This window comes from Marmota flaviventris, chromosome 2 (genome assembly GCF_047511675.1).
Source record: "Marmota flaviventris isolate mMarFla1 chromosome 2, mMarFla1.hap1, whole genome shotgun sequence".
Classification (NCBI taxonomy): domain Eukaryota; kingdom Metazoa; phylum Chordata; class Mammalia; order Rodentia; family Sciuridae; genus Marmota; species Marmota flaviventris.
Genome location: NC_092499.1, coordinates 199039962 through 199050947, shown reverse-complemented (window position 1 = coordinate 199050947; position 10986 = coordinate 199039962). Strand labels below are relative to the sequence as shown.

At 55.7% G+C, this 10986-nt stretch overlaps 1 protein-coding gene across 2 annotated transcripts; it reads left to right on the top strand.

Annotated features, from left to right (window-relative positions):
• The first annotated feature begins 215 nt into the window (after positions 1–215).
• Positions 216–10036, top strand: Cd40 (CD40 molecule). 2 transcript variants are annotated; one of them, XM_027954144.2, is made up of 9 exons: positions 216–328; positions 3157–3235; positions 3536–3661; positions 3904–4050; positions 4344–4437; positions 7113–7174; positions 8731–8817; positions 8920–8948; positions 9415–10036. In XM_027954144.2, exons 1-9 carry the CDS (start codon positions 278–280, stop codon positions 9580–9582), a joined length of 843 nt encoding a protein of 280 aa, XP_027809945.2. In that variant the 5' UTR covers positions 216–277; the 3' UTR covers positions 9583–10036. The 2 variants fall into 2 exon arrangements, with proteins under 2 accessions (XP_027809945.2, XP_027809944.2); XM_027954143.2 differs by having other exon boundaries at positions 8731–8829.
• Positions 10037–10986: the final 950 nt, after the last annotated feature.

Below are 10986 nucleotides of genomic sequence, written 5' to 3'. Positions count from 1 at the left end.
GTCCTGGGGACGAGAGGAAGGGCTCTCCTTGGGGACACCTCCTCTACCGGGGGGTGGGGGGGGAGGAGCGCCCCTAAACTCCCGGAGGGAATTAGACTCCTGGGAATGTCCTGGGGGAAACCCTGAAGGGTAAGTAGCCAGGGGCACCGTCCCCGGCTGGCCGCGATTGGTCCTCGAAGATCCCGCCCCTTTCCTGGGCGGGGCCACAGGCTGGGCCGGGGAGTTACTGGACGCGGCGCACCAGGACCGGTGCCCGCGGTCGGCGTCCGGCCTCGCCATGGTCCGGCTGCCTCTGCAGTGCGTGCTCTGGGGCTGCATCTGGACCTCCGTGAGTAGTCCGCGCCCCACCCGACGGGCTTCAGATTTTAGGGTGCGGAATGGGAGGGAAGGAGAAGCAAGACCTCGGGGAAGAGGCCCCCCGAGCTGACCTAGGGGCGGGGAGTGCGGACCGGAGGGAGTGGGGGAGCAGGAGGGAGTGGGGGAGCAGGAGGGAGTGGGGGAGCGGGCCAGGTACCCCGATCGGGGCTGAAGGTGAGGTGGGCTGCCCCTCGCCTAGCGGGGTGGGGCTCCGGGGTGGCCCGCCGAAGGCGCCGAGGGGGGCACTGCCCTCACAAATGCGCCTAGACTGCGTGGAAGGGTTGGGGCGTAGGGAGCCCCGGCTTCCATCCGATCCAAGGGCTGGGTCCGGCTTGCCTCCGAGGCCGGCCGCGCGAACTGGAGGGGATCCAGAGGACGGGAGAGGAGGCCGGCCAAGGGAAGGGGCGGGTTTCCTGTCCCTTCCCTGCCTTTTCCCACCGTGGACAGAGGCCAGCCCTAGTGGTTATCACTTCCTTACCAGTTGGGGCTGCTTTCTTCCAGGGCATCTGGCGGAAACAAGGGTTGGTGCAGAGGACCAGGTACCTTTGCAGGAGGCAAGGTGTTTTTACGCCGCCCCCTTATCCTGGAGAGACAACCTAGAAGGATCTATGTATGCCTCTACCTCTTGAATCTGAGATGACCTGGGGGACTCCTGGGGGAGATAAACAGTTCGTGGGACCCAAGAAAGGGTTAGAGGGCCAGCAGGGGATTCTCCAGGCACCAGAAGGGCTCGACCCAACCAAGCATATCTCCGGGATTTTCAGAAGCTCACACTTGATTCACTTTTGGTTTAAATGTATTTTTGTAGTTCCTCATTCCGGAGCCTGGGAATTCCCCGAGTACCTGGCCCTCTCATCCCAGCCCCTCTGGCCGCCCCCTACTTTCAGGGACTCTTAGATTCTGCCGTGAGGCTGGACAGGAATGACCCAGCAGCAGGGGAAGACGTTGTGAGGGGGAAGCTGCTTTGGTCCCAAGGTTTCATTTTCAATCTAAACAATGGCTCTTAGGGAGCAGGGAGGTCAGGAGGGTGGAACTGGAGAGGGTGGACAGTGGGGAGGAAGAGCAGGGGTGGTCGAGGCTTCTCAAGAGCAGTAGGCTCCCTGACCCTTCATTTGGCCTCCAGGTAGGGGCTGGACAATAGCAGGGGCTATTCATCAAGGTCTTCCTGTGTATGGAGCTCCGAGGAAGATGCTAAGTGTATTCTCCACCTGACTTTTCTCAACTCCCCATTATACAAATCATGCAAACTGAAGTTCTGAAAGGGAATTGTCTTGCCAAAAGTCTCATAGGTACATACTGGTAGAACCTGCATATGAATTTTTGTTTGAAGATGGCATCAAGGAATTTCATTGTTCAGGGAGCGTGGTAGGAAGGTCCGTGTTCACTGGTGGGGGCTTCTGGTTGGGAGTGGTAGCCTTTCCCATTTCCTTCCCAATTTTGGATAAGACACATATTTTTGTAAGTAGTTTTCTCAGCAACCCAGGTTGAGTGACAGCTGCTGATCAAATGGGTCCTGGGCAGACAGTTAGCCAGGGTACTGGGCATCCAAGCAGATACTCATCTATATATGGTGAGTAAAAGTGCCGTTTAATGAGCACCTGCTATGGGCTAGGCACAACGCTCTGTACACGTGTTCTTTCTCATCTTCTCAGCCCAACCTGCATAGCAGGTGTCATTACTCCCATTTTGAAAGCCAGGAAAGGGAGGCTAAGAGAACCAAAATAACTAGTATGTATTATAAAATCCACAGCCTAAAGCTGTCTGATTCTCAAACCTATCCTCTTTTCCCTGGCTGTTCCCAAAGTGTGGGATGGTTTTAGGGAGCACATGGATATAGAACTAAATATAGGCTCTTTATAGTTCTTTTAAAAATCATTCTTTTTTTTTCCCCCAAGGAAGAAGTCTCTGAAGCTAAAATATAGTAATGCCTCTCAGAGGCTTGCTAATCCTCCTTCTTAACTAAAACCAAGAGCAATCCTAGGGCAGAGGGCCTTTAGCTAGTAAAGCAACCACCTGGGGTTTAATAGCATTGTTTTATTTCTGTCAAATTTATTTTTAGGGTTTCCTTTTATTTATGAGAAGTGATACTGGTTCAATGACGGCAATGACATGAGGTTTGCATTCAAAAGAGCTGTATTTAAATTAGTAAGAAGCAATGAGTATCATGGGTGGTGCATAGTAGAAACGGTGCAGGTAAAACACAGCCGGTGGAGAGAAGGTATATTGCAACCTGTGGGTTCTGCCCCTGTGGGACCCTGGGCGCAAGTGACCCAGTCTCTCTGGTGATCCACTTCGCCATCTGTAAAATGAAAGAATCGGATTCTATCCTTCCAGCTTCGCAATCCTAGCGTCTTGTGAGGGAGGGGTGAGGTGAGCAAAATGCAGAGTTGGGGGAGAAACCCTGCGGGTCTTGGAGGTGGGAAGAATGCGAGGAGGCTCTGTAGCCCACCCAGGACTGGGGTCCTCTGAAGCCAGCCAACCTCAGGACTCCCCGGGAGGTATGGGAGTCCTCCCACCTGTTGAGTCTGGGAGGAGGAAAGACTCAGGAGTCAAGCAGGTCTGTTCAGTTCAGAGAATACTGAGTTTCCAGAGCTATTGCTTTGTAAAAGGCCAGAATGATTCTTTGGGTACTTTGAAACTCAGATCAGTTGACCGGTTAGTTAAAGACAAACACCCGGTACTATGCAGGCTTCCTTTTCTGTTGGATTTCCATATCAGGATTAGCCTCTGTCTGGGCTGATTTTCAATCCTCCTGCCAAGGAGGTGACAGCAGAAACTTGAAGATGATTTTGTTTTTAGGTCTACCCAGAGCCACCCACTGAATGCAGAGAAAACCAGTACCTCCTAAACAATCAGTGCTGTAATAAGTGCCCACCAGGTGAGACGCCACCCTCAGTCCCACTGTGGGATGCCTCTTGGTTTCGTGGCAGATGCAGAGCCCATGTACTAACGCTAAACTGGCCTCTGAAGCAACCGTTGCCCTCCCGGCCCTGCCGTCGGAATGTCCTGGTTGCCTCTCTGCCTGGTAAACCTCGGCCGACTCCAACCTGGGGTCCTCTCTCTTCCATCTCTCCCACCAGAAGGGTCACCTTTAAGCCCCCACCTGCACGCCCGGCCCGATCCTGTTGAGATCCGGGCCCCGTGGGCCAGCGCTGCCCCATTGCCCGCTGTCTTCCAGGAGAGAAGCTGGTGAACGACTGCGCCCAGCTCACCGAAACCCAGTGCCTGCCTTGCAGTAAGGGCGAGTTCTCGGACACCTGGAACAGAGACAGACGCTGTCATGAGCACAGATACTGCGACCCCAGTGCGTGGGCTCGGGGGAGGGGACACGTGGGACCCAGCGGGTGTTTCTGACAAGGCAGCCACTTTGGTTCTAGTAGCCAGGGCCTGTTCTGATTGGTTGGAGTCGGGGTGGTCCCGGTGGTCCTGGGTGGTCATTGCTGGCTGCGCTGGGAAGAGGGTCTAAGAACACTGAGCCGGCAGCGTGAGGAGTGGGACTCCCACCTTGGCGCGGCAGGTTCCCACCTCCCTGCCCACTGTGCTCAGATCTCGGGCTCCGGGTCGAGAGAGAGGGCAGCACAGAAACAGACACCCTCTGCGCCTGCAAGCAAGGCCGGCACTGCACCAGTGGCACCTGCGAGAGCTGTGCCCTACACACCTCATGTGGCCCTGGGCTTGGGGTCAAGCAGCTTGGTACGTGGTCTGTGAGGGACGGCTCTGGAGGTGGGGAGAGGGCGGGGGGCCAGATCGCAGGAGGTGGGCAGTGCACCCAGCTCCAGAGGCAGAGGGAAGGGAGACTTCAACTAGGTGGGTTTCCGCTGGAGTGAGCAGGGCCTCCCGCCTCCTGCCTCCTGCCGTGGGTATGTGCCGGGGAGGCAGCAGGGCCTCCTGGGCTGCACTGTCGGGGCAGCTCTCTGCTGGCTCCCCGGAGAGCCAGACAGGTAGTCCGCGGTGATGTTTCATGTCCCCTCCCCACCCGCTCTCAGGTACAGGGACTTCTGATACCATCTGTGAACCCTGCCCAGTCGGCTTCTTCTCCAATGTGTCATCTGCTTTTGAAAAGTGTCACCCCTGGACAAGGTATTAAGGACTCACCCCCAGGGGAGCCCAGGCCCTGCCTCCGTCTCTCCAGCCGCCGTCCTTCTGTCCCGGCTCCCCACCTCCAGCCCGGGGGGCTTCCAGGGTTTTCTCGTCTGCTCTCTTCGAGTGACAGACACTCTTGGCCTCTTCATCTCCTTGAAGCGCCCTTCTTGGGGAGTGGGGACACCTCCTTCGGTGCCCCCTTCTGCCCCCTCCTTTTCCTGCTCCTTCAGTGCTCTCCCTGCCGTGTTCTGGGCTCTCTGACCACTCGGCCACCCTTTCCTGGGCCATCTCTTGGGATCCTCAACTCCCATCTCCCTCGGATGGTCGCCAAGCCACGTCCCCTGTTTGGATCTATCCCCTGGGTCCCAGACCGTCCTGTCCAACGGCTGGGTGTTCGCTTCTCGGCAGTGACTCACCGGCTTCTCCAACTCTGTCCAGATGGCCCCGCCGCCCGCTCCCCTCCCCTGGGGGAAAGGGCCCGCTGCGTGTGGCTCTGGATAGTCGCCCCCAGCGACTCCCTCCTTACCTCCAGCTCCAAATTTGGCCCCCAGGTCCTGTCCCTCTGGCCCGGGTCTCCCTGCTCTCTCCTGAGCCATCACTTTAGTTTGGGCCTCGTCACTGTCATCTGCTGATACCTTTGCGTCCACCGGTCCCCCCACTCGTGTCTCCTCTTCCCCTGCTTCTCTCTCTCTTTTATTCTTTTTTGATTTATTTACTTATTTTTCAGGGCTGGGGACTGAACTTGGCCTCACATGCTGGGCAGTGCTCCACCACTGAGCCCTGTCCCCACCTCATTCCCCCACCTCTTGCTAAAGTGGGCTCCCAGTTCCTCTGGGTCATGCTGTTCCCCACTTCAGGGTTCTTGGTGGCTCTCCTGCCTCCGACAGGAAATGCAGACTCTTCCTCACCACATTTACGTGGCCTTTCCTGAACTCCTGTCCCCGCCAGGCTGCATCGTGCCGTCCACAGTCCCCCCGAGGACACGATTTATTCTATTGGCTCAGACTCTTCTGCCTGGAATACACTTAAACACACACACCATTAATTTTTTACATCTAATTTTAAAAAACGGGTAACATGGGCTCATGGGACAGAAAGGACCAAGGGGCCCACGGTGATAATCCTCCTCCCAGCCTCCCAGTTCTCCCTGGAGGCAGCCTCTGTTTCTTGAGGGTCCTTCCAGAGATCCTGTGCATGAACAAATAAATAAGCACACACTCACTCTCTCTCCTTTTCTTTATTTTTGTTTGTGGGGCTGGGGATGGAACCCAGGGCCTCGCACACACTAGGCAGGTGCCCTACCGCTGAGCCACACCCCAGCCCCTCTGTTATTTTCTGTGGCCCACCACGTACGCTCTGCTTCCTGCCTGCCCTTCCTGTGGACTGCAACTCCTTAAATGGAGAGACGGGGCCTTTCCCAGCCCCAGCCCCCAGCCCCTGTGCCTGGCCTGTGCTGCTCTGGGGCAGGTGCTCCCGTGGACTTTCCTGGTAAGTCCTGCTGCTGTCCTGGAGCTCCTGCGCAGGTCGAGTGACGCACGGGCTCCAGTCCACCTGCAGCTCACCCCTCCGAGCCTTGTCCTCCCCTGAGAAATGGAATGACCTTCCTCTGACAAAGCCCGAGAGGAAGACATTCAGGAGTGTGTGTAGACGCTGCAGCACTTCTCCCACACGACCAGAGGACGCACTCTGTCCTGAGCTGCTCTCTCTCTCCTGCCTTCAGCGGGTTTTCCTTTGCAATGTCCTTTCCTGTCCATCCGTCGTCCCTTCTCCTGCTGGGACTTCCTGGGACCAGGTCTCATCTCATATCGAGGCTCTCACCATGCCTCCCGGCTGGCCACTCTTCTGCCATCCCTCTTCCGAGATGCTGGTCAGCTGCTTCCTACTCAGTAGGTTATGTGGTTGGATGCTGCATCCAGTCAGACCCTCATGCCTGGCTGTCAGCTCTGTCTTCCTGTGGCTCCCCAGCACCACCCACGTGCCAGCTGCCTGGTCTCCCCCCTCGGCCCTGTCCGCTTGGCTGGAATGCACGGCGGCTCCAGACTTCCCATCCTCAGGCCCTCTCAGATCTCCTCCTACAGGGAAGGCTTTCTGCAAACCTTTCTGAACCCACAGCGTCTCAGCCAGGCGCAGATTTGCTCCCTGTGGGACCTGGGCCGTGTCTGGACACCTTTCTGTCACCACTGGGGAGGGGGAGCTACTCGTATCCAGTGGGTAGAGCCCAAGGATGCTGCTAAACGTCTTACCATGCTCAGGACCGCCCCTCCCACCCCGACACGGGATTATCCAGCCAGGAGGTCACTGGTGCCAAGGCTGAGAAACCCTTCCTTAAACTCAGCTCAGCATCTCTCCCCTGCAGCCATTGTGGATGCCGCCTCTGGGTGCCCACTTTATCAGCATTCCAGGGCTGGCGCTCATTATTGACTCCACTGTCCATCGCTCCTTCAAGACATGCGGGCATCTTTCCTTTGCCCCTGTGAGGTGCATAAGAACAGTCTGCGTCCTTCCCAGGATAAGCCGGACGGGCTGTTGTGGGGAGTGTGAGCTCTGTGAGCCTCAACTTGACTGCACTCTGCTGGGGTTGGATACTGATGGCTGGGAGACTTATCATTTCTCTCTCTCTCTCTCTCTGTGCGTCTGCGTGCCCACATGTGTGTGCACATGTGTGTGCACAGCTGTGAGACCAAAGACCTGGTGGAGCACCAGCCAGGGACCAACGTGACTGATGCTATCTGTGGTGAGTCCTGGAGTAGGCCCTGGCAGCTGTGGGGACTGGAGGGGCGGCTGAGGCCCGAGACACCAGTGGGGAGGAAGGGGGGGACAAAGGGAGAGGAGGAGGCAGTTTGGGGGTGTGGTATCCCAGCTCTGCCCTTTATTGTGGGAGCCTGGGCAAGCTGCTTCCCCTCTCTGAGCCTCCGTTTCTTCATCTGTAAAACAGGACGACAAGTGCACCTCTCTTAGTAGGCCGGTGCAGGGACCTGGCCTGGGTTCTTGCACTATGGAGGTGCTCCACGAATGCGATTCTGCCACCCCTTACTTCAGGTCCTAGCACACAGTGACATTTTCCCCTGTTGGCCTCAGTTTTGATTTTAGAACGAGAAGGTTGGCTTACAGCACAGATCACCAATTCAGATAACTACAGGGACTGGGCAGGTCATGTTAGTGAGGGACGGAGGTCAGGGGTGAGAAAAGCACACCGTCTTTGCTTTTTCTTGAACTCGACTTCCTCTTGGCAGGGCTGGGAGTAAAATGAGGTGATACAGCACTTGGCCTGAGCCAAGTGTTCAAGAGAGTGCCATCAATGCCGTAACCAAGATAAAGCGTTTTGATGCAATAATTTTTTTATTAGTTTTTTTAGTTGTTGATGGACCTTTATTTAATTTTTTTTATTTATATGTGGTGCTGAGAATCGAACCCAGGGCCTTAATGTGTGAGGCAAGTGCTCTACTGCTGAGCTATATATAGCTCCAACTCCTTGACACAATATTATAAAAATCAAAATGAATGCAAAAAAATTTGTGATAAACAAAAATAGCAAAATTTTAAATAAAGGCAGGATCTGATCCTGCATTTGCAAGACCCTGCCTTCCTCACATTACCCTAAGCTTGGCCCTGGTTCCAATAAAACTTTATTTAAAAAACAGATGGCTGAACCGTCGGCCGTTGTTTGCTCTCTTGGTGTCCACCGACTTGAAAATTGAGGCATCAAACCAGAACTTATCTTGATCCCCGAGTCGTCCGGGGTACCTGTAAATTTTGTCTGAAGTGTCTGATTCCTTCTCTGTGTCAGAGCTCCTGCCTCTTGGTCTTTCATTTGCCCACTTAAAATAGAGGCTGAGGAACAAGAAACACTTGACTTCCCTCTTGCCTTTTCTATAAGAAGAACAACGGTCTAGACATGAATGACGCTGGATCTCGGCGTTGGGCAGGGGGTAGGGTGACAGGAAGCTGGAGAGCCCGCCGCTATTCGGTTCCAGCTGATGCTGTCAGATGGGGACACTGGCTCACGGGGCCCTGATCTCCCCATTTTGTAGGAGGCCAGATATCCAGGCTTTTAATATGCAATGTCCTCAGTAAAGAATGTTGGCCAATATCTCAAAGCATATTTAGGGTGATGAGATGAAAACAATGTGCTCCTCACCCTAAAGACACCTGCCAGCCATGTTTCCTCAAGGGACCCATGTTTGAGACCTGTGATGTCACAGAGCTCAGACAGTGGAGGGTTTGGGTGCAGCCCCGGGCCTGGGGGCGGGGGAGCTGTGCGGGGAGCCTGCTGAAGTCTGGTTGCTCTAGGTTTCCAGAGTCGGACGAGAGCCCTGGTGGTGATCCCCATCGTAGGGGTCCTCCTGCTGGCCATCTTCCTGGTGTCGCTCTACATCCGTGAGTCCCCAGGTGGGTGGAGGGGCCGAGGGAGGAGGAGGTGTCGCGTCCCTGGTGGCTTGTTCTGGCCTTCCGGCTCACACCCTTCTCTCTCTCCTCTAGGGAAGGTGCTCAAGAAGCCGAAGGACAAGGTAGGTCACCCCGGGACAGAATTTTGGCAAGAAAGATTTTGTTGCCTGTGGGGCAGGAAAACCGACTCGGGGTCTGTCACTGCAGTCAGTGGGGGGCAGAACAGACTCCCCGACCCCTGCCACCTTCCAGCCTTGCTTCCTCTGTCCACTTACTCAGTCCCAGCCTATCACCTCCAGAGCTGACCTCCTCATGGAGCCTGGCACCACTGGCCAAGTCCTGCACCCCTTGCCGGGCGCTCACCCCAGGGGAACGCGCCTTGGGGTCTTGGAGCTGGGCCCAGTGTGGCAGCTCCTTGAATCCACTGGCTCTTGCTCTGGAAGCCTCTTGGTACCCTCAGTGTGGCCACCAGGGGGCAGGAGACACCCAAGGAATCAGCCCTGACCCCTGGGAAAGGGGAAGGGGCTTGGGGAGGGCCTCTGCTTCCCGGGGACAGGCTGCGGGGTGACCTCACACCTTCCTTCCCAGGCCGTCCATTTTCCTAAGGCTCAGGGGCAAGATCCTGTGGAGATTATTTTTCTGGATGATGTTGCTCCATCTCCTGCGGCTCCAGTGCAGGAGACCTTACATGGCTGCCAGCCGGTCACCCAGGAGGACGGCAAGGAGAGCCGCGTGGCCGTGCAGGAGAGGCAGTGAGGCTGCGCCTGCTTGGGACACGGCTGCACGGGTCCAGGACACCTGGCTGAGAGCCGGGAGCTGCTGCAGTGGTGACAGCGTGCGGCCAAGGGGATGACGCCGACCAGGCACAGCCCCCTCGGCCTCCACCTCTGCACTCAGAGGAGCCCACAGCGCCCTCAGGGACTCCCGCCGCACACCTGGGCTCCTCCAGTTGCACAACTTGCTTTGCTTTTGGAGATGGAGGGAAAACTCTGGGGGCCCAGGGGGAGACGGTGACACCCACCAAGCCTCCAGCCCAGCTGAGCAGCCTGGCACCCAGAGACGTGTCGTGTGGCTTCCACGCGCCCAGGAGGCTTATACACGTGTGTCCGTTGCAGCTTTTTTTTTTTTGTACGTGGTTGTGAATGACTGGAGACCACTTCCCTGTCCATCAGCAGGGACTGGTAAATAAAATGGTACTGTATTTATACAACAGGGTCTCCAAGACATGGTCCAATGAAAAGACAAAAGAGGTTGTGGGAGGATAGACACAAAGACCTTTTCAGTGGACACACCTGTAACAACAGGATACGTGCAACAGAGTACAGTCATGCAGACACTCACCTACTGTGTGTGCAACAGACAGCATCAAGATCCAGGAGGATATTGGGAGTCTCTGCATAGACACAGTATGCATCATATCTGTAGGTAGAACAAGGGTTCTGGAAGGAAACCCAGAAACCCAAACTCACAGACCTGGTCATGTTTGCTCTGGGGAAGGTTTGGCTCTCCCCTGATGCTTCATTTTTTTTTTTTTTCCCAAAAGGAGAATGAATTCACATAATGCTTATGTAATTAAAAAACCCATCAAACATGTAAAAAGAAAAACGGGGGTGGACATGCTGGGTGACAGGAGCTGTTTAATTTGCTGCCTGGCTCACAGAATGAGGGCATTTTCAGAGGATAAGTAAGAATGTCCCCAGGGCGCTGCCCCTCCAGGGTAGGTTCTGAGTGTGCTTGCATTTGGCATCCAAGTTTGCAAGATGTTCTTCCCATTGATTCATGGTCCCAAACAAAACAACAAAACAAAAGCCTTTGGAGGCCAGGAGGGTCTGCCTCCCTCCTCTTTCAGAGATGGAAACAGAGGCCCAGAGAGGTGCAGTCATTTACCTGTGGACACACAGGGAGCTCAGACACCCCCCCCCCCCCCCGTTGGTCCAGAGCTTCCCCCAGCTCTGCCTGCTCTCTGCAACTACCTCTGTAGCCCCTTCCAGGGAGGTCCTGGGTCTCCCATCACAGGAGCTGCTGTCTCTAGGTCAGATGGTGCCCTTCCTCCCCAGCAGTATCTCAGGATAAAAATAAGCCTTCCTGTTCTCTTTTCCTGCTGTGCCAACTGAGGGGGAGCCTAGCCAGGAGGAGCAGCAGATGGAATGGGAGCAGAGG

Bases quoted from the DNA above. Each gene is read 5' to 3' on its own strand.
- Cd40 (XM_027954143.2), top strand. From the start codon at position 278: ATGGTCCGGCTGCCTCTGCAGTGCGTGCTCTGGGGCTGCATCTGGACC. The intron at 4,051-4,343 runs GTACGTGGTCTG...ACCCGCTCTCAG, and splicing joins GCTTGGGGTCAAGCAGCTTG to GTACAGGGACTTCTGATACC. The intron at 8,949-9,414 runs GTAGGTCACCCC...CTTCCTTCCCAG, and splicing joins TCAAGAAGCCGAAGGACAAG to GCCGTCCATTTTCCTAAGGC.